At 44.1% G+C, this 23,155-nt stretch overlaps 1 protein-coding gene across 1 annotated transcript in view; it reads left to right on the top strand.

Moving 5' to 3' along the window:
- Positions 1-23,155, top strand: part of TMEM104 (transmembrane protein 104) — a 1,389,603-nt gene that overhangs the window by 150,381 nt on the left and 1,216,067 nt on the right. The window contains exon 2 of the mRNA XM_044085161.1: positions 15,528-15,627. Within this exon, the coding sequence (XP_043941096.1) occupies positions 15,583-15,627 (45 nt within the window). The 5' untranslated portion in view covers positions 15,528-15,582. The remainder of the gene's footprint in view (positions 1-15,527; positions 15,628-23,155) is intronic.

Below are 23,155 nucleotides of genomic sequence, written 5' to 3'. Positions count from 1 at the left end.
TTCGCGAATGCACCCTTTGACGGGTCGACCCTGTTCGGGAAGACTGTCCGCAAGACGCTGGTCCAAAGTGAGAAAGATGGGAAAACGCTGTCAGCCGTCAGAATCTGCTTCTCTACCCCTCAAAGGTCCTTCTCCAGGAACCAGCGAGGGCAGAAGAAGATGTGGTTACGGAAATCTCAGCAGGCCCGGAACGCTCAAGACTCCTTCTCCCCCAGAGGCAGAGGGGGACAAGGTGGATGCTGGCCCAGAGGCAGAGGGGGACCGAAGACCTTCAGGTCACGGGAACCCTTTTCCAACCGACCCGCGCAGCAGCCCTGAGGGGTTCCCCGAATGCTCCTCTCTGGAGGCAGTCGGGGGGGCATTTTTCAAGGCACCTGGCTCAATGGGAGTCCGTCACGACTGATTGCTGGGTGCTTCAGATAATATCCAGAGGCTGTTCAATCCCCTTCATAAACAAGCCCACTTACTCAAGGCGCCTCCCAGATGTCCCACCCACTCAAAGGGAGGCTGTGGCTTTGGAAATAAAAAAGCTGTTAGAAAAAAGAGCCATCCAGCATGTGCCCCCAGACAAGCCCAGATCAGACATCTACTCCAGGTTCTTTCTGGTGCCACAAAAGACGGGGGACTTGAGGCCGATTCTCGACCTGTCAGCAATGAACCTTTTCATTGCCAAGGAGAAATTCCGGATGGTCGCACTTCAATCCATTCTGTCCCTCTTGCAGGAGGAGGACTGGATGTGCTCCATAGACCTCAAGGATGCGTACTACCATATTCTCATGGACAGATGGTCCAGGAGGTTTCTCCGCTTTCAGCTAGGGGCCAGTCATTACCAATTCAGGGTCCTACCCTTCGGTCTCACCACAGCCCCCAGGGTGTTCACCAAGGTCATGGCAGTTGTAGCGGCCCATCTGAGGCTCCAGGGCATACAGGTCTTCTTGTACCTAGACGACTGGCTCCTCACCGCCCCCACCAGGCATCTACTTTTTCTAGCCAGGGATTTCTTCCTCCGGATATCACCCCAGTTGGGGATAACCATAAATGTCAAGAAGTCTTTCCTCCAGCCTGTTCAAGTGTTAGACTTCATAGGGGTCAGGATAGATACCCTCCAGGCCAGGGCCTTCCTAACATCAGACAGACTTCACAGCATGACTCTGCATGTGCTAGCCCTCTTTCAGTCCACTGCTCCCCCAGCAGAATTAGTCCTGAGAGCTTTGGGGTCCATGGCGGCAGCAGTCAGTCTGATTCCTTATTCTCATCTGCACATGAGGGTTCTACAGTGGACATTGCAAGCCCAGTGGTCAATTCTACACCACCCTCTAGACTTCCTGATCCCCCTCAGCAGGGTTTGCAGGAACTCCCTCATGTGGTGGCTTCAATCCCGAGCCCTTCGGGAAGGACGACCCTTTGTTATGTTACCACCCCATGCCACAGTGACCACGGATGCCTCCCGCCTAGGGTGGGGGGGCATTGTGCAGGCAGGACTGTCCAAGGCACGTGGACTCAGACCCAGACTGTACTGCATGTAAATGTCCTGGAGATGAGGGCAGTCCTTTTAGCATTGCAGGCCCTTCATGCCTCTCTTCCTCCGAGGACTATTGATATCCAGTTGGACAATATGTCAGGGGTCTGGTATATCAACAAACAGCGGGGAACCAGGTCTTATCCCCTTTGCCGAGAAGCCATGAGAGTTTGGGAATGGGCGATCTCCATCAACTACTTCCTGTTAGCAACACACATTCCGGGTCGGTCCAACATACTGGCGGACAAATTGAGCAGAACTATCCTCTCTCCTTACGAGCAGTCTTTGAATCCTTGTGTTGCGGAACAGATCTTCCTCAAGTGGGGTCAGCCTTGCTGCGATCTCTTCCCATCGCCTTCCAATGCAAAGTGTAGCAAGTTTTTCGCTCTAATCCCTCCTTTGGGGGAAGCCCCCAGAGACACTCTAGTCCATGTTTGGCCACCCGGTCTTCTTTATGCGTATCCCCCACTTCTGCTTATGACAAAATTTCTGCGGAAAGCTCGCCGGTTAGGGAGCAAGATTATCCTCATAACCCCATTCTGGCCTCGTCAAGTCTGGTTCCCCTGCCTTCGGTCTCATCTCATAGCTCCACTCTGGATCTTGGATCCCATTCCGGATCTTATTTCTCATCCCTCGGGAATGGCTCCTCCGAACCTGGATGGTCTCAAACTCTCAGCTTGGATGATCCAGTTCCCCTAGTTGCCAGGACTTCCGGTATCTCTTCCCGAGTCAAGTCTATCCTGGTGGCGGCACATAAACCTTCTACCAGGAAGATTTACAGTAGCAAATGGAAATGTTTTTCCATGTGGGCTTCACGAAAGAACTTGGATCCTTTCACCGCTCCTATTCCAGCAGTACTGGAATTCTTGTCTCATATTTTTCAGCAAGGGGCCAGCTCATCTACTGTGAAGGTTCAGATGGCTGCCATTTCCCATTTCCATATTGGGGACAACTTTGGTTCTATCGCTGCTGCCAGAATTTGTAAGACCTTTCTAAAAAGCACTTTTCTTTTGAGACCCCCTGTTAGAAATTCATCCCCGCCGTGGGATCTGACCTTAGTTCTTCAGGCTTTAGTTGCACCTCCATTTGAACCCGCAGCTTCCATTGATCTGAAGTTCTTGTCATGGAAGACTGCTTCTTTGGTAGCCATTACTTCAGCCAGGAGAGTGTCGGAGCTTCAGGCTCTCTGTATCAAACCTCCATACATTGTGTTTCATAAGGATAGGGTATCTTTCAGGACTAATCCCTCTTTTCTCCCTAAAGTTGCTTCCGAGACTAACATTAAATCAGTCCATTAATTTGCCTGTCTTTTTCCCTAATTTCCAGAACAAAGGAGAATATAAACTACATTTGCTGGATGTTCACAGACAGTTACGTTTTTATTTGCACAAGACGGCTGTCTTTCGTAAATCTCATCAACTTTTTGTCTCCTTTGCTAAGCCTTTTCTAGGGAAACCAGTTTCAAAGGTGACTCACCAGGTGGATTTTGAGTTGTATCCTACAAGCATACAGAGAGTCTGGCTTACCAGAACCAATGGGAGTTCATGCTCATTCTACACGTTCTATGGCAACGTCTGCTGCATTCTGGTCTAGAGTTTCCCTGGATGACATTTGTTCAGCGACTACCTGGGCGACCTCTCACACCTTTATTTCTCATTATAAACTGGATTTGGTGTCTAGAGGAAGGGCTGCCTTTGGCTCTGCAGTGCTCTGGAATATCCTTCATTAAGGGCCTCCCAAGAGTTTGGATAGCTGGGGACTCTGTTCCACAGGTTGCTGATCAAATGAAGTTAACTACTTCAGATAAAGAAGTTATGTACTCACCATAATGTTCCATCTGAGTAGGTAAACTTCATTTGTCAGCAATCGTCTCTCCCTCCTTCCCCCTTACCTTGATGGTTATTTAGCTGAGCTCGAGGTTCCGACTTATGAGCCTTACTTTGTCCTTGAGTCAGGTGCCTCAGGTTGTTAGTTTGTTTTGTTATTATGTGCAGGTGGCAAATGCGATCTGAGGATTGGAAGGAGGTTGCAGTGTAGTATGGGTAAGGGGGAGGAGCTTGGATCTTTTTGCTTGGTATGCTGCCGGCTCGGATCCGTAACCCATAGGTTGCTGACAAATTAAGTTTACCTACTTAGATGGAATGTTATGGTGAGTACATAACTTCTTTTTTCAGCTATTTAGCTGATGTTGAGAAAAAGAGGAAATGTAACTGTGTGCGGCAGATACCATATAAGGATTCACACGACAAGTGCAAGTTTTGCTCAGGTGAGGAGCATGACCATAAGGCCTGCTTCGTTTGTCAGTTATTTGTACCAAAAACCCTAGACAGCCATCTGACAGCTTTAAATTTGTATCTTGAGAATCAAAGATTGAAACGCCTTGCTCGCAGGATGAATCCCGAGTTGGCCACCCAAACTAACAATCGAGGAAGAAGGCCAAAGTTTCCAGGCCTACTCCCATTGCCGCTTTGCCATCGGACGTCCCGCAGACTAACAATTTAGGAGCCGAGAGACAGCTGATTCTTCCGTCAGCTTCAACGGATCCTCTGGAAGAGGCCGTTACTGCAGCTACAGAGAGCACGTTAGTGTAGCCGACCCAGATGCCTACCTCAGCCGACATCGATGGGGAACCAGTACTGCTCCAGCCCAGACCTCGGTTACTAGGCCAACTCCTAAGCCCAGGCAGCAGTAGAGATAAACAAGCTGCTCACAAAGTGAGTAATCTAAGAGTTCTCACCAGACCAGCAAGGATCTGGGGTCTGTTCAAGAACAAGGACCTCAGGCCATTTTGGATTTAAGCAGACTGAGTCAGTTCATGAAGCAGACTGAATTTGAGATGGTCACGGTGCAATTCATCTTACCTGTTCTGAGGAAGGATGATTGCATATGCACAATAGACCTCAAGGATGCCTACCATCATATCAAGATAGACAAGCTCTCCAGGAGGTTTCTGCACTTCCAACTATTGGCCAATCACTACCAGTTCAGGGCCCTGCTGTTTAGTCTCATCACAGCCACCTGGATGTTCACCAAGAGTGGTTACAGCCTAGCTCCGGCAGCAGTGATTTCACTTTTTCCCTTACCTGGACGATGGGATCCTTACTGCCCCCACAAGAGTGTTGTCAATCATAGTCAGGCATACCTTACTGCAACTGTGTGACCACTTAGGCATTACAGTTGGTTACCCAAAGTCAAGCCTACAGCCTGTTTGGGTATTGGAGTTCATAGGATGTTGCTTGGATACAGTCAGTCAAATTGCCAGACTTCTGACTTCCAGATGGATCAGTCTTTGTGCTGAGGCCTTGTCAGTGCTCACAACCTTGAAGCCTCCAGCTCATGCAGTTATGAAGTTTTCAGGTCATTATGGCATCATCCAAAGGGTTGGTCCCTTTAGCCAGGTATAGTATGAGGGCTCTGCAATGAAGTCTGGCCATACAGTGGTCTTTTCCTGTCTCATCCAATGGAATTTCTCATATGACTGACAAAGGTGTGTCACGACTAAATTCATAGGTGGTTGCGGTCTCCTGTACTAACCAACAAGGGGACTGTTTGTTCTTCCAGCTCCCTCGGCCATGGTCACCACAGATGCCTCCCTTCTGGGGTGGGTGGTGGGGGGGCATTTTGAAGGGAGGATGGTTCAAGTGTCTTGGTCCTCTGTGGTATCTGACATTCACATTAATGTTATGGAGATGAGAGCAGTCCTGCTTTTCAGGATAGCCTTGCCAGAGGTGTGATTTCAATACAGACAGACAATATGTCTGTCTGTCTGTCTGGTATTTCACCAAGCAGAGGGGAACACATTGATATGCTCTTTGTTGAGAGACCATGAGGGTTTGGCAATGGGTGATTTCTTCTCCGTGTTTTCTGGTTGCAACACACATCCCAAGAATGCCCAGCATTCTGGCCAACAGCCTCAGCAGGAGCATTCTGCTTCTAGGAGTGGTTCCTAAATCTTAGGGTTTTGGCTCAATTTTTTTGGTGCTGGGGTTCCACGTGTTGTGACCTGTTTGCCTCCTTATTCATCACAAAGTGCAACAGCTATTACACATTAGTTTCCACTCTGGGACAGTTGCACAAGGACACCTTTTTGTGTACATGAACCCCAGGGCTTCTGTACGCTTATTCCTCACTTCCTTTGATGGTAAAATTTCTTCAGAAGGCAGCCCAATGCAGAGCAACTGTGATCCTTGTAGCACCTTTTTGGCTTTATAAGATGTGGTTTCCCTTCCTTTGGCTTCCTCTGATGTACCCCCCCCCCCACGTGTACTGTATCTCATTTCTAATCCAGCAGGTCTGGACCCCCCCCCACACACAATCTTCAGTCCCTCAAGTTAAGCTTATGGTTTCTCCAGTTCTCTTGATGGCAGAAATCCCAACCTTTTACAGGCTGTAGTTCGCATCTTGTCTTCATGTCAGAAACAGTCTACTAGAAAAGTGTATTCCAGTAAATGGAGACATTTTGTACTTTGGGCAGAATCTTGTGGGCTCGACCCTTTCTCTACTCCATTAGAATCACTAATTTTTTGCTGAGTTGTTTCAATCAGGTTCCAGTTTTTCCTACTATTAAGGAGCAGTTGGCTGTCATGCCTAATTTCCAATTTCGGCAGGGATAATGTTACTCTGGCTTCTGTCAAGATTTCCAAGGCATTCCTCAAAGTTATCTTTTTTGCTCTGTCCCCTAATTCGGGATCTAGTTTCTCCCTGGGATTTGCATTTTGTTTTGCAGGCCTTCCATTTGAACTTTCAGCTACTTTTGACTTGAAGCTCTTGTCTTGGAATACCTTGTTTTTGGTGGTTATTACTTTGGCTAGGAGGGTTTTGGAGTTGCAAGCTCTTGATTCTTTTTCTTATTTGGTGTTTCACAAAGACAGTGTCTCTTCACACAAAATCTTCTTCTTATTTAGGTTTCCAAGAATAACCCTAACAATTCTGTTCGTCTCCCTGTGTTTTTTCACAGATTCTCCAACAAAGGCAAATACCCCCTGCATTGTTTGGATGTGCGGAGGCAATTGATGTTTTATTTGGACTGTGCCAAAGTCTTTAGAAAATCCAGTCAATTATTTGTCTCAGGGTGGGTTTACCTGTGTCTAAAGTGACTTTATCCAAATGGCTATCAGATTGTATCTTGTTTGCATGTTCTTTAAAATGTAAAACCCTTCCACGCAAACCAAAGGGTCATTCTACCAGGTCTATGACTGTTACATGGATGGGTCATCACACTTTTGTGCCTCATTAGAAACTGGATATTCAGTCAAGATCCAGGGCTTCCTTTGTCCCCACTGTGTTGCGGAATATCCTTCCTTAGTTCCTCGTGAGCAGTTATCGTGGCTGAGGACTCTGTCCCACAGTTTGAAGCAGAGCAGACAACATTGGATGCAAACGTTATCTATTTACCATAAGGATAGAGCAATGCTGTCTGTTTTTGTGTGGTTCAACCTTCCCCACATCCTGCCCCTGCCTTTGAAGGTATGGTGAGCTTCCTTTTTTGTGATGGTCGGACAGTTGTGGTTTTCCATTCCTTATATTTGGAGTCCTGCGTTCTCCTTGGTTAAGGAGCTTTAGTGTGTGTTGAAGGCAGGTGACATGAGAGAAAATTCAATCTGAGGAGAATAGTGAGGAGTGGGGGTTGTTGGTAAGGGTGGTAGAGTCTGGTGAGTCCAAAGTCTGAAGGAATTGGCTGATCAGAGTCTGATGCAATAACCCACAGGTTGAACCAGACGGAGAGAGAACACTGGTCTATTGTTATGGTAAGTGCATAACTTTTGCCTTTTACATCCTTGAATCAAATGTGTTTTTCAGTAGTAGTAAAAATGTATGATGCTTTTTTACCTCTGTGAAGGATTAAAGTAATTTATTAGTTTTAGTTCATAGGTTGGTACTAGGCTATTGGCCCTAGGGCCTATACAGGCCTAGCCATAACAATTCCCTGGATATTTCTCCCCCCCATATTTACTTCTCTGGACCCCTGTCTAGCAGGGTGACTGACGTGTTCCTTGGGGTGAATTTCCTGTCTCCCATCCAATCGTCAAGGTTCCTCTTGAAGAGTGCCAAGGAGGTGCTCTGCTTGACATGTATGGGCAGTCTATTCCAGAGTATAACTATAGAATCCCTTGTGGTTGTCTTTGAAATCTTTGGCAATTTTATTTTCGTAACTAGCTTTGGAGGATTTTATGAGGGATCTCAGCTTCTTACTGAGGCTGGTAAGGGAGTTTTTTGCATCTTGGGATTTTCCATTTTCTGCAACAGTTTCTTCCTTCTGTTGTATAGTTTGTTTATGGCAGGAAATCACCAAATTGGCTTCCTTTTTTTGGAGGAGAGCATCTTAGTTCTATTTGGGATGGCACGATTCATGCACGAGTGGATGTGCTTGTACATTGCCTTAGTGTAGGATTTAGCAGTTGAACTTTCAGCTCCCGTCTGCATGGGTGTCATGAAGTTTGTCACTTCTGACTTGAGTAGCATGAAGTTGGCTTTGGAGAAGTTTTTTACAGAGGTTTCCTTACTGGGGGGTGGGATGTAGATGCCAAGGGTGATTTGCTTATGGTCAGATCTGACCAATGAGGGGGTGACCAGTGATGTGGAGCATCTATCTCCCATGTTGGTAATGATCAGGTCTAGGATATTGGAGCCCCTGGTGGGACAATGAATTAGTTGATCCAGGGCATCGGAATTTATGAATTCCAAGAGCCGTTGGGAAAAGATGTTAGTACCCGAGTAGTTTTCCCAGTTAATGGCAGGGTAGTTAAAATCGCCCAGTATTAGGGTGTTTGGTTGTATCTTAATATTTTCCAGTATGTTTAAAAAGGTGTAGTGAGAATCTTGGGGCATGGTGGGGGATCTGTAGCAAGCTACAATTTGGGTTGCAGTCTTACCTAGTGTTAGTTGCACCTGGAGAATTTCAGATGCATTGTGTTGAGCAACTAGTCTGGAGGTGTGAATATCCTTGGTGAATATGGACTAATCCATAGTCCCACCAGGGGCTCCAATATCCTAGACCTGGTCATTACCAACATGGGAAATCAATGCTCCATACCTATGGTCACCCCCTCGTTAGTCAGGTCTGACCATAAGCTAATCACCCTTAACATCCACATCCCACCCCCACCCCCCAGTAAAGAAACCACCATAAAAAACTTCTCCAAAGCCAACTTCATGCTACTCAAGTCAGAAGTGACAAACTTCATAACACCCATGCAGACGGGAACTGAAAGTTCAACTGCTGAATCCTACACTAAGGCACTGTACGAGCACATCCACTCATGCATGAATCGTGCCATCCCAAATAGAACCAAAATGCTCTCATCCAAAAAGGGGAAGCCAATCTGGTGGTCCCCTGCCATAAACAAACTTTACAACAAAAGGAAGAATCTTTTGCAGAAAAGAGAAAAATCCCAGGATGCAAAACTCCTTACTAGCCTCAGTAAGAAACTGAGATGCCTCATAAAATCCTCCAAAGCTAGTTACGAAAATTAAATTGCCAAAGATTCCAAAGACAACCACAAAGCATTCTATAACTATGTCAAGAATCTAAATGGCAATGCTCAGATCTGCTCTGAGCTAAAACAGAATGGCATTAAATATACTGATCCAAAGGATATTGCCAATATCCTGGCAGATCGATTCAGTGCCAACTTCACCCCTCTCACCCCTAAATGGCCCATCTCAATACCGGAAGATTGCCAAATTCCAGTAATAACGGCCACACAGGTACAAAACGCACTCTCTAAAGCCAAGAATACAGCATCCATGGGACCAGATGACATCCCGGGCTGTGTACTACATGAACTACAATATGAACTGGCACCTCACCTAAGTGTCATGTTTAATTATAGCCTCACCTCAGGTTTCGTGCCCACTGAGTGGCGCAGAGCTACAGTTATCCCAATCCACAAGGGGGATCCACCTTGGATCCCGGAAACTACCGTCCCATCAGTCTGACAAGCCTTATCTGCAAGGCCATGGAGCGTATTATCATGGAACTTATAAACAAAGACATTGGCAACCTTCAAACACTGGACCCCACCCAGTTTGGGTTTGTGAAGGGCGATCTTGTCTCCTGAACCTGATTGACTTCTTTGAATCAGTCTCCAGAGCCATAGACAAGGGTAAGGTGGTCCACACAGCCTATCTAGACCTTGCCAAGGCCTTTGACACCATCCCCCACTCTGGAATCATAGATAAACTTACTAAGTTGGGCATTAATCCCTATGTCACCCAATGGGTTGCTAAATGGCTTACTGATAGAACCCACACTGTAAAAGTAGCCGACTCCAAATCCAGCTCCAGAAAAGTGACAAGTGGAGTACCTCAGGGTTCAGTCCTGGGGCAGCTCTTGTTTGGCATCTACTTCTCTGAAGTACAGGTCAACACTAAGGGACTCTGGCTAACAAAGTTTGCAGATGACTGCAAACTGGGAACCATTACTGAATCCCCAAATGATGTGGATACTCTACAAAAGGGCCTTACAGAAACAGATGCTTGGTGCCAGAGCCATGGGCTCAAGCTCAATGCCAAGAAATGTATTGTTATCCCCTTTGGGAAAAAACATGTATCCATGAATTACCATATAGGTGGCAGTACACTAAACACAGAAAGTGTGATAAGAGACTTAGGGACACAGGTGGTCAGTGGTCTCACCTTCGATAACCACATTGCCACACAGTCAGGAAATCCTTCTATGTGGCACACCTCATCACGAAGGGCTTTTCATCCAGAAAGAAGGAGGTCATTGTCCCACTGTACTCATCCCTCATTAGACCCATTATAGAATACAACGCCCCATTTGGTATGTACCTCTCAAGACATCTGCAACAACTGGAAAGGCCTCAGAAATACCTCACTAAAAGAATCACAGGCCTAAAGCAGATGCCCTACGCTGACCGCCTTAAAAAACTCCAGCTATACTCTGTCGCATATCGTACTCAGAGGCGATCTCTGCTTAACATACAAGGCCATGTCAAACCCAGAGCTGTTGGACATGCTACACTTAAAGAAATCCCAATCCCTCAGAGCTACACGCTCCAGGGATCTAAACATTGTCATCACAATAAACAAAACATGCTGGAGGGATAGGTTCCTGACCCAGAGACTCCCCAGACTCTGGAATAGATTGCCCATACATGTCAAGCAGAGTGCCTCTATGGACCTCTTCAAGAGGAACCTTGACATTTGGATGGGAGAAAGGAAATTCACCCCAGGGATCAGGTCTGTCACCCTGCTAGACAGGGGTCCAGGAAAGTAAATAATGTGGGAAGAAATAGCCAGGGAATTGTTATGGCTAGGCTTGTATAGGCCCTAGGGCTGATAGCCTAGTACCAACCTATGAACCTACGAACCTATGACACTCCTCCACCTTTAGTGTTTCGGTCTTGGTTTGGTGGCCGAAAAGTGTGGTAACAGTTGTAGCCTGGTATTGCAGGGGTGCTCTCTGGAGGCTTGAACCAGGTCTCAGTTACTGCACAGATGTCAGTGTTCTCCATTTTTAGGAGTGCCTCGAGAGAGTGCATTTTGAGATTTAGACTTCTAGCATTGAGTAGCATTACCTTCAGATTTTGCATGCTTGTATCTGTTATGGTGGTGGTTTTGTCCTTTGAACCTTGCCTAAAAAAGGCACTATAGGGGTGGCAAGAGCTTTAGCCAGTAACCTGAATCCCAGAGGTGACAGGTGCAGACCATCTCTGGCAAAGCATCGTGGTTTGTCAATCATGTCGTCCCAGGCAGACAGATACTGGATCTCCTTTGAATGACACCAGCAGCTTAGCCAATTGTTGAAGTCAATCATTTTGTCCTTATACTGTGGTATCATTGTGGGCGAAGGCAGGATGCTACTCAGGGCTAGGGTCATACCTGCCTGGGCCACATGATCCGAGAGCTCTTCCATGTCTCTTTTCATGTAGTGCAGAGAGGTACGTCTCAAATCATTCACTCCAACATGGACAATGACAAAGTCATATTTGTACTTTTTGTGAAGTGACTTGAGTGCATGCATTATGTGGCGGATCCTGGCACCCGACAGGCAACTGACTGTAATTTTGTCCTTGTTCAGCCTGGTGAGTGGGACATCAGTGTGCCTGACTATAGAGTCACCTATGACTAAAGTGTTTGGTACGTTGTCTTGCTGTAGGGGCTGTTGTTGAGTAGCACACTGGTGTTGTGAGCTATGTGTCACTTTGGTTGTGACTGGTGTTTGTTTGCGTTTCAGCTTCGGAGGTCCTTGTTGCTTGGGCAGGTTAATGTTAAGGGCTTCCGCATATGTGGGTTTAGTGTTGCTATTTGTGTGTGTTGATTGTGTGTGTTTAGAAGGGCTATGTGTTGCTTGAGGTGTGGTGCAGGTGTTAACCTCCTCTTGACTGTCCAGCACTATCTTGGCTGGAGAGAGCTTTGCTTCCAGTTTGGCAAGGTAAGTGCATCTCTCACAGGTTGTAGTGTTGGGTGGTAGGAGGAGAGGGTTGTCTGTGTACATGAGACAGTTGCTGCATTGCCCCAGTATGCCCAGATTCACCAGGTGGATAGGAGAAATCACCGGAAGCTGACTCTTGGACATGCCTGTTTAGGTGCTTTTTTTGTAAAGTACAAGAGCTGTTTTCCCTTACCTTTGCAAGGTACTTTGCAATTATAGGCTGTTTAGTGCCTGCAATTAATTTTTCCTTATTAACAAGGAGAGTTGTGTGCTTGTGTCAGTTCAAGGCTTCCTAGTGCTTTCCAGCAGGTTCTAGAGCAAGTGCTAGTCACAGAGACTCAGATTTTAGTGCTACTACTGAGAAACCAGCTAGTTCTAAGGGAAAATTTAAAGAGCAGACTTTCTGGCACCTGGAATAGTTTAACTGTAGCCCTGCTGTGCTGCACAGTGTGAAAAATGCACAAACGCATGCGTTTTTAAGCCAGAAAGTTGAAAGGGATAGAAATCATCCCAAAAAGGCTAATACAATTGCAATTTCAGAGCTGGAAACCACTCCTCTAGTGTTAGATAGGCAGTGCAATGCTCACCACTCCCACTGGTAAGCAGTAGGACTTCCCTTTACCGCAGCAAAGTCTGGATAGTTCTGAACATAGAAAATAGTCCTGAAACCAGCAAAGCCTGGGATCTGGACTATACTAGCTAGGAAAGAATGGAAACGAGCAAACAAATTAACCAATTAACCAATGAAAGCTAAAAACTGAGCCCCGTTCCAGCAGTCTTAAATCAGTCAAGTTCTACCTGCACACTCATGCAAAGTTATAGACACATGGTTAAAACCCATATACAAAAAAGTATCACATATAGTTATTGAATCATGGGATTTTTTAGGGAGACTTGCTACAGATTTGTGTAAAAAGGACACAATATTTGTGACAATAGATGTGGTCGACCTAGTTTCTTGTATCCCCAAGGATGATGGAATGAGGCGGTTTACCAAGAGTATTGAAAAATATGCGGGACTGTCATGGGAGAAAGTCTTATTGATTACGGAATTCATGGATATAGTATTAAAATTCAATTATATATTTTTTTAAGGAGAATACTATAGACAGTGTAAGGGGGTGGCTATGGGGGCGGCATGCACCCCATTTTTGCTAATTTAATTCTCCTTGACTGGGAGACTGAACACATATTCAACAGTAGGTGGTACAAGCACATAACGTGTTATGTAAGATTTTTGGACAATGTGTTCATTTTGTGGACTGGACCTACTAAGGAATTGCATACATTTTTTGATTATTTGAATTCTACTAGTGATTATTTGAAATTCACATACCATTTTAATAAAAAAGGTATCTCTTACTTAGATACATATATATTTGAAGAATGGTCGATTTAAGTCTAAAATATTTAGGAAGGATACCTTTAGTAATTCATATTTGGAATACTCTAGCTGCCACCCTTATAGTCAGAAATGTAGTATAATAAAGGGTCAGTGCATTAGAGCAGCTAGAATGACTTCCGAATATGATGATATGGTAGAAGAATTAGATAATATAGGTAATATGTTCAGGAAAAGAGCATATCCCATAGAACTGATTGGCAGTATTAAAAATATGTTAAAGAAGAATGGGGCAAAAAATACAAACCCTTACTAGGTACTGGGTTTACTAAGACATCTGATAACAATAATACTGGAGAAAATAGTGAGACTGGAATCAAAAATGAAAATAAAAATAAATTCCAGAGAGCGCGTATTTTCCAATTTGGTTCACATGTTAAAGAAATGCAAAAAATAGTTGAAAGAAACTGGAATATATTGAAAACTGAAGACACAATATACAAGACCATAGGGGAACATCCGGTGTTTATTCACAAAACAGGACAAAATCGAAGAGTAAATTTGAAAACAAATTTACTATTAAAAATAGTAAAGGAAGGGATGGGGGTACCCGTAAGTGTGGACAGTGCAACCAATGTAGTGCTGTAATGGAAGATACATCTATCACACTAGAAGATACAAATAAAACAGTGGTAAGATTCAAGAATGGTAATTGCCGTCCCCAGCTTGTGATATATTTAGCCAAGTGTACAAAATTCCCATGTTATTATGTGGGCAAGACAGATAGGTGTTTAAGAAACAGAATTTATGATAATTTTTATTGTATAAGGAAAAAAGAAATGAAAAATGCATTATATAGACACCTAGCCATGAGTTCAAGTTGTAACACTTTTAAATTTGCAATTTTGGAGCAAATTATGGCCAACCCTAGGGGCGGCAGTATTAGTAAGAAATTAGGGGGAAAAGAAACTAGATGGCAGATTTTGCTAAATGCATCTGTTTACCCGGGAATAAATGACAGTGTTTCTATTAAGCCTGTTTTAGAAAGTAAAACTGATTATTACAAGTGATGAATAAGAAAGAAAGGTGATTTTATTGCACTTTTATATTTTAAACAAGTTTATGAAGTTGTCATGTATTTTTATATATTCAGTACAAAGTATAATTTTATATAGAGTAATGAAGTAGAAACAAGTGGGTGGTATGTATGAGAATGCATTAAACACTGTGTACTTTAAATGGTTGAAAATAGTTAATTGAAAGATTAATCAAATGATACCATTGGTTGGATTTGTATATATAACCCAGCATGTTTTTAATGAATGTGTTCTGATGAAGTCTATTTGAGTAGATGAAAGTGATTAACGTGGGTTGAAAAGGTTTCATTTGTTAAATAAAGAAGTGTTCTATCAACTACCTTGTTGCTTAAGTGAATTTTGGCATCCAGCACAGTGAACGGACTTTTTAGTGTATTATTTATATAGTGTTGACTTTCGCTGACTGTTGTGGTATTAATTTACAGATTTGTTATGTTTACAGTTCTTTCTGCCAGTGAATGTTTGTGTCTTATGTACAACAAAAATATTTAGCATTCTGAAGGCTGTTAGCCATACAAAGCCATAAACTGCATTTTATCCTATCTGAAAAAGAGATTTATATCACAAGTACACCTGGATATTGAGATCGTGTACTAGTGCTCACCAGTTACAAGCGTTGCCGGATAGTTAATTCTTCTTTCAAGCTGAAGGATTCCTGCCTGTTACATTAACTTTGCTTTGTAGAATTTAACTCTTAACTAAATAGGCCTCTTTCTGTGTTAGAATTAGTGGGATCACTACTTACTTTGAAGTATTAAGCCTTCATATTATTCATCTGTAAAGTCACGGTATGTAAGGCCACAGTGCTGCCATATTGTTGAGTAACAGTGGTTGGCATAGTATTATTCAAAAATGATATTTGATGTGGGATTTGAATCTAAAATCTCCTGGGTGATTTTTGAGTTGTGCAACAAGCTGTACTACCAAAGCATCACTTTTGAATAACGTTTCTCTGTTTTATATCTGTCGAGCTTAATAGAGCACAAATAATATTTACAGTTTGTTTTATTCCTATGAACTCTGTAGCTACAATGTACAACTGTTTTCCCATTTAATTAGAGTAATAGATAAGATAAGCACCACAAGGCACATATTGCTGTCTGTGTTATGAACAAATAACAAGCAAATGATATTTTCTTAACAGGGTGTTCTTTCACTTTTTTCAATCAGGTTGTAGCACAAAGGAAATAACTGTTGCTAGCTTTTTTCACATCTACACTTTACAATGGCCGGTGGTATTACTGAAACTGGAGAGCTCTATTCTCCCTATGTAAGTATTTGTTTTTAAATTTATCTAGAACTGTGCCTTGACCTTTATCTGATTTAACAGTGTTAAATTTATATATAACTTAAAAGACTGGGGTACCATTGTTGTGGAAAATAGTTTTGAAATGCTTACCTCTAACTCTTAAGTTTTGCACCTACTATTCGGAACATACATGTGAGTTTATCCTGGATTTGGTGAATCTGCTTGTTGGATCCATCTTTGTGGAAAAGTAATTTTGAAGTCCAACCCTGACTTTTTCATGGCTGGACATAATTATTAGATAATGGAATAAATAGGTTGCACAAACAACGCCGCTTTCTGTAAAGTAGTTTGTGAGTTTCCCAGATTATCTTTTGCTAAGAAAACCAGTTCTCTCATTTACTGGGATAGCATATTTTGCCAAATGTTCTAAAACTGAGTTTGAATTCTGTAGCATTTTGTTAATCTTTCTTGTCGATGTCTAGAAACAGATTCTTAAAAAAATGATTGCTGTTGACTTTAGCCACACTGTGGCAAATATGAAATGTTGTATTAAGTAGATATATGACAGAAAGCAGGCTGTTGTGTCAACTATCCCTCATTTTTAGGGAAATCCTTGTTTTTACTCCATAGTTTTGCTCTGTTTCTCACAATCTGAGATATTCTAAGAAATCGGTGAGGAATAATGCTATTAAACAGTGTAGCACACTGCTGTTTTAGACTTGTTCCTCTGAAAATACATTTATTTATTCATTTAATTTTGTTAACTGTGTGAATGAGATGCTCTTTGGACCCTTTTACTCATGAACCAGACCATAATGCAAATAAATCAAGCACTGGTGTAAAACTGTAATACATATAGATAAGTTGATTAAGTAATTTACTTTTGCTGATATTTAACAAAAACTTTTAAAAACATACACAGAAAAAAATGTCAAAAATTACAGTGCTGCTTGATATGCAAAGGTTTTGGAATTCATTCTTTACTCTAAACTGTAATGAATCTATAGAGAAAATACAGCAGTGATATAGGTTCATAGGTTCACAGGTGAGTACTAGGCAGTCAGTCTGTGGACCATTTCAAACCTAGTCAAAACATTCTGTTCAGAATTTCCTTGTAGCCTCAAGGGGAGCAAGACAAGATGGACCATGAGAAAATTTGAGGCTGCTCATCTAATTATCTACGTTTACCTTGAAAATGGCAAGAGTGCGACTCTGCTTGACGTGTAGAGGAAATTTGTTCCAGAAGTGAAGAATGCATTAGGATATGAATCTGTCATGGCAAAGTGTCTTACTTATGTACTGATAAAGGTTTAGTTCCTTTAACTGAGTATTTGATGTACTATTAGTTTTGTGAAGGAATAAGAGATCTAATAAAGTTGGATCCTTCATGACGCAAAAGGCTAGACTTGGATCTCCATGGAAGAGTCTGTAAAAGACTGAGTACAGAGAAAGGGCTGCCAGTCTCTGCTGATAAATATAAATTGAGGTCATACTTTTAACGTGTTTGTTTTGTCAGTCTAATAGTTATAAAGGACATTAGACAAAGCTACATATTCCTAAAGTCAAGGAATGGATTTTTATACATTTTTTAACTAATATTTATGCAGTTATGTTCACTGTTTTGATGAAGAATTTGTACATAATACAGTATGAGCAAACATGTAAGCTGAACTGGTGTTACAAATTATGTAAATTTGTGTATGAATTCCATAATGTAGAGAAAGTTGAAGTTGTCTGAGCCTGGGCAGTAAAGCAGGTACGTTTGTAATACTCCTCAGTTGTGTTTTTTTTTAAGTTTTGATCTGAAGTTGTTTTCATTTGCTCTTCAACCTGAGGGAACTTGGAAATGGCACGGATCTGATTCAGCCGCATACTCCAGTATCGGATCCAAAGTCCAAGCTCATCCCCTACCCATAATGGCCCACTCTCCCTCCTCCCCCAGATCTCGTTTGCTGTTCATTTTGAACAGCAGCGATTTTCTATTGTTCCAACCTTTGGGTATTGTAAGTGCTCTTTTTGGGTTTCTTTTTCTATCTTTTGTCTCTTAGACCTAGCCTTCATCTTTTCTAACCCCTACCCTTTCCCTTTCACATTTGGTGTTGGTTAAAAAAAAATCCCTCTTTCCTTTTTCTATCCTTTCTCCTGTCTTGTGTGTGTGTGTGTGTGTGTGTGTGTGTGTGTGTGTGTGTGTGCGTGTGCGAGGTTGTCTTCCTGACATGGGTGAAACCCCTAAGCCAGGCTTCAGGAGGTGTGCAGAGTGTAGACATAAGCTTCCTCCATCGGATGCCCACACTGTGTGTTGTCTGTTTGGGTGTTCCCCATTTAGACTCCTCCCATTCGATCTGCGTGGGTGTCAACCCCCACGTTTTCATTAACAGGAGGAACAGACTTATTCTGTAGGGCCTTCTCCCCCCTCCAGCAGAGGCTTCTTCCTCTTCCTGCTCCACCCTGGCTTCTGGGACTCAACCTCCCAATAAGACGTCCGGTGACAGAGAGAAGCCCACTCTAAAGTGTGGGATTGGCCTAGGAAGTGGTCTCCAGACCACTGTCCTTTGGCCGAACTGCCAGCTAACTCCTGGCCGGATCCAAACCCAAGTTCTTTTCGGCTCCAGTCTTCTCACTTTTCCCTGGAGCTGGAGACCTCTTGGGCTTGGTCTCCTGTCTCTACTTCACCCTGGCACCATTCCAGGCATGGGTCTGTAGCCTCTTCAGTTGGGTCCACTTGGAGTCTATCCGAACCAGAGGTTAACAGGATGATGCTGAAATTCCTTCAGGCCCAGATTCAGCTGGGATTCTTGTCTGCTCCATCCTCCTCTGGGTCTGGGAGCATCCAGTCCGCCTTTCTCCCTAGCACTCCTTCTTGGATCAGATACCTGGTTTTGGAGTCCTTGCATCAGAGGTTCCCAGGTGTCGGAGTTGATGATAATGGTCCCTGTACCTCGACCCTGACAGTTGCTTTGAGTGGTTTGGTTCAGTCAGTGTCAGATCTGAGGGGATGGTGTCAACTTCAAGGCTTTCGGGGTTGTCCCTTCCCCTCAAAGGTTTGGCTCCGCCCCCCCCCCCCTCGGCGCAGAGGGCGGTAGATCCGGCCTTGGCTCTGGCCGTCCTGCCTTTGAGGATCCGCTTGCTTTTGGCATTCAAGGTGGTAGAGGGGGTTCTTTCAGCTCCCTCAAGAGCCTTGACATGCTCTTCCTCCTGCTTCCTCTCTCTCTCTCTCTCTGGGCTGGAGTCTGCCATCCTGCCCCCTCAGGGACAGCCTCTCACCAGTTCACCCCAGGAGATTACTCCCCAAGGCCTCCTAGTCTTCCTTGGAATTCCCCTTCAAGGAGCCCCCTTAGAAGTGTAAGTGTAAGAAGAGGCACTTAGACTCCCTGCCGGAAGGTGAAGGTTCCCCCTGATCACCCCCAGAGGATGTTTCCTTTGGAGACATCATGGAGATCCTTTATCAGTGTGGTGGGTGGTTTACCCTCAAGCCCATCCCGGATGAGGCAGTATATCTGGAGGTGTTTGATGCAGGAACTTTTACCTCCTGGGTGCCCCCCACCCGTGGATCCCTTAGTGGATCTTATCTCCTCTAGGGTATAGAAGGAACTGGACATGGTCGAGCCCATCCACAGATGCCTGGACAAGGTGCTTAGTGCCCCATCTTACAAGCCCCACTGGTCCAAGGGGGTTCCCAGCTGAAGCAATGGTGGTTGTGGTGGCCACCAAGAAGGAGCTGGCTCAGGAGACCTCCTCAGTCCACTCTCCAGACAGGGAGTCTCGGGTGATGAATCATTTTGGGAAGCGGACGTTAGCATCAGCCACCTGTGCCTTACATGCACTGAATTATTTGGCACATGTAATCAGACTGCAGAGTGACCTGTTCAAGAAGGTCGCTGAGTCTGCCCCAGGGTCCATGTCAGCAGAGGAGAAGGTTTTTTTTTTTTTCTTCCTGTATGGCCACCCTCACTTCCATTTGGAATATGTCCATGTGGCTTCTCTCACATTCTACTGAGGGTACCTCCAGGGCTGTGGGAACAGGCATGGCCATTAGGTGGCATACCTGCCTCCAGCTTGGTACTTTTTCTGAGTCCTTTAAGGCATCTTTCATGAATGCTCCTTGTTTGAAAAAATAATTTGTGATATGTTAACCCAGAGCGAGAAGGATGGGAAGACCATGTCTGCCATTGGGATTCTGCACCCCACAATGGTCCTTTTCAGGGAATCTGCATGGTGTCAAGAAGATGTGGTTTTGGAAGTCTCAGGGTTCTTTACAAGATGCTAAGGATTCACCTTTACTCAGCGGCAGAGAGCGATATGATAGATGCCCTCATGGCAGGGGGGGTCCAAAGAACCAAGGGTCTTGGATTCCTTCCCAGAAAGACCCCCCCCCAGACAAAAACCACCAGAAGAGCGGAGAAATATGTACAAATGACCAAAAAAGCCAGTAGATATTCCACAGAATTTATTAGAAACTCTAATGCTTTGGCAAATAAATGCCTTCAAGGAGTAAAGCATTCAAAATCCCAGGTTCTTGTATATCCTTTTAAAAAAAAAAAAAAAAAAAAAAAACATTGATTAAACATTCATACTATTAAACAATTAAACAGTTCAATAATCAAATTGAAAGCCTCCATCTCCATTCTAGATCCAGACCATTTGGTGTTAATGTATTGTACTTCAGCAGTTTCCTTGTAAAGCAATTTCTTTTTAATATCAAAATTATGAATGCTATGAAATACTTGTTCTAAAATAGTGTCTCTAATATCTTCTGGATTACTTTCCTGGCACAATTTAAAATGCATAGCTAACGCGTTATTTTCCTTATTATTTCCAATGTCTATTACATGTTCCTGCAACCTGATTTTAAATGTTCTCATACTTTCTCCTATGTAATACAGGTTGCAGGGACACTTAAGGGCATAAATAACGCTCTCTGTACCACAATAAAATTTGCCACATGAATTAAAAGGAACACCATTTATCCTAAAAAAATAACTGTTAACAATATATTCACAGATAGAACAATTGCCACGTGCAGATGTGCCCTTAAACCACCACTGCGTTACTCAGATTGACTTTTGTAGTTGTATAAATTTTCTATGTGTAATAATATCTTGGATACTTCTACCTCTCTAATATGAAAAAGTAAAACGTTTTTTGGTCGTTTGTACATAGACCCTTCCAGCAACCCTGAGGGGTTGCCCGACTGATCGTCTCTGGAGGCAGTCAGGGAGTGACTATCTCTGCACCCAACAGCCTGGGTCAATTACAAATGATCATTGGATTCTGCAGATCATATCCAGAGGTTACTCGATTCTCTTTCTCCATCCCCCTCATTCCTCCCAGACACCTCCCAGAGGTGACACCCGGTCAACAGGAGGAGGCAACCACAGAAATTGCCAGGCTGCTGGCAGAATGAGTCATCCAGCTCATCCCCCAGACCAGTCCAGATCAGGCATTTATTCCAGGTTTTTTTTCATGCCAAAGAAAAAATGGGGGACTTGAGACCTATTCTGGATCATTCAACCCTGAACCTGTCTATTGCCAAGATGAAATTCCGGATGGTCACCCTTCAATCCATTCTGCCTTTCGTGCATATGAGGACCTCCAGGACGCATACTACCATATCAAGATGGACAGATGCTCTTGGACGTTCCTCCGCTTCCGGCTGGGAACCAATTATTTTCAGTTCAGAGTGCTCCCCTTTGGTCTCGCCACTGCTCCCCAGGTGTTCACCAAAGTGATTACGGTAGTAGCGGCTCACCTGTGGCTGCAAGGTTTTCAAGTCTTTCCCTACCTGGATGATTGGCTCTTCTCTACTCCCTTCAAGCATCATCTGACTCAGGCCAAGGGTCATTTCCTTCAAATTGCTCAGTCACTGGGCATTACCGTAAACCCTAACAAGTCTCAACTGGCACCTGTTCAGGTACTGGATTTCATAGGTGCTCAGCTAGACACTACTCAGGACAAGGTGTTTCTACCTCCGGACAGACTGTTATCCCTCTACCATCACATGCTATGCATTCTTCAAGCCCTCTTTCCCCCAGCGGGCTTAGTTCTTTGGGTGTTGGGGTTCTTGGCGGCCTCAATGAGTCTCGTCCCAACCGTGTGCCTCCATATGAGGGTTCTGCAGTGGACCTTAGTGGTTCAGTGGTCCTTGTTAGATCTTCTTGTGTCACATCCTGTTCGACTGTCTCGTGTTTGCAGGGGCTTCCTTCTTTGGTGGTTCCAATCCCCGGACCCCCTTTGTTCTTCCCTCTCCCATGATCACTGTGACCACAGACGCCTCTCTGCTCAGGTTGGGGGCGATTGGATGGGAAGGACGGTCCAAGGCATGTGGTCCTCTCTGGAGACCAGTCTACATATCAGTATCCTTGAGATGAGGATGATTCTTTTGGCATTGCAAGCTCTCCATGCCTTTCTTCCTCCTGTGACTTTTGCCTTACAGACAGATAATATGTCAGTAGTCTGGTACATCAACAAACAGGGGGAACCAGATCTTATCCTCTTTGCCACGAGGCCATGAGATTGTGGGAGTGGGCAATCTCCACCAGTCATTTTTTTGGTGGCAATGCACATTCCAGGGAAGTCCAACATTCTGGCAGACAGGTTCAGCCGTTCTATTTTGATACCTTACGAGTTGTCTCCGTGTCCATCTTTAGCGGACAAGATCTTTCTAAAGTGGGATCAGCCTTGCTGCGATCACTTCGCTTCTCCTTCCAACGTGAAGTGCAGCGAGTATTTCACCCTGATCCCCCCTCCGGGGAGTCCCCCAGAGGCACTGTAGTCCATACTTGGCCTTCTGGTCTACGGTATGCATGTTCTCCACTTCCTTTAATTCCAGAGTTCATCCAGAACGTTTAACAGCTGGGTAACTTAGTGATCCTCATTGCCCCTTTCTGGCCTCTCCAAGTTTGGGTCACCACTATGTGTTGTCATGTAGTGTGTCCTCCTTGGACTTTAGATCTGGTTCCAGCTCTGATTACACACCCTTCAGGGGTTCCTCACTCAAACTTAGTCAGCCTGAAGCTCACGGCTTGGCTGCTCCAATTTCCATGATAGCAAGTACTCCCTATTAAGAAGGTCCTGGTTGTGGCTCACAAATTTTCTACAAGAAGGTCTGTTCAAGTAAATGGAAGTGCTTTTTGATCTGGGCTTCTCAGCGTGACCTGGATCCCTTTACTATGCCAGTCTCAGACATTTTGGATTTTTTGGTGGACATTTTTAATCATGATGCTAGTTTCTCTACAGTTAAGGTCCAATTGGAAGCAATTTCCAGTTTCCACGTAGGTGAAAATTCAGCTTCCTTGGCTTCTTCTAGGCTCTGCAAGGCCTTTATGAAAGATACCTTTTTCTTTGGCCTCCGGTTAAGGACCCCACACCCCCTTGGGACCTTACCTTTGTTTTGCAAGCCTTGGTTTCTCCCCCATTTGAACCAGTTGCCAGAGGTGAGCTGCAGTTTTTGTCATATAAGATGGCCTTTTTGATGGCAGTTACCTCAGCCAAGAGGGTTTCTGAAATTTACACCTTATCTTTCAAGCCTCCTTATCTAGTCTTTTATAAA

Source organism: Protopterus annectens, chromosome 10.part0 (assembly GCF_019279795.1).
Source record: "Protopterus annectens isolate FY-2018-M chromosome 10.part0, PAN1.0, whole genome shotgun sequence".
Lineage (NCBI taxonomy): Eukaryota > Metazoa > Chordata > Ceratodontiformes > Protopteridae > Protopterus > Protopterus annectens.
This window is presented reverse-complemented; position numbering and strand designations above follow the sequence as displayed.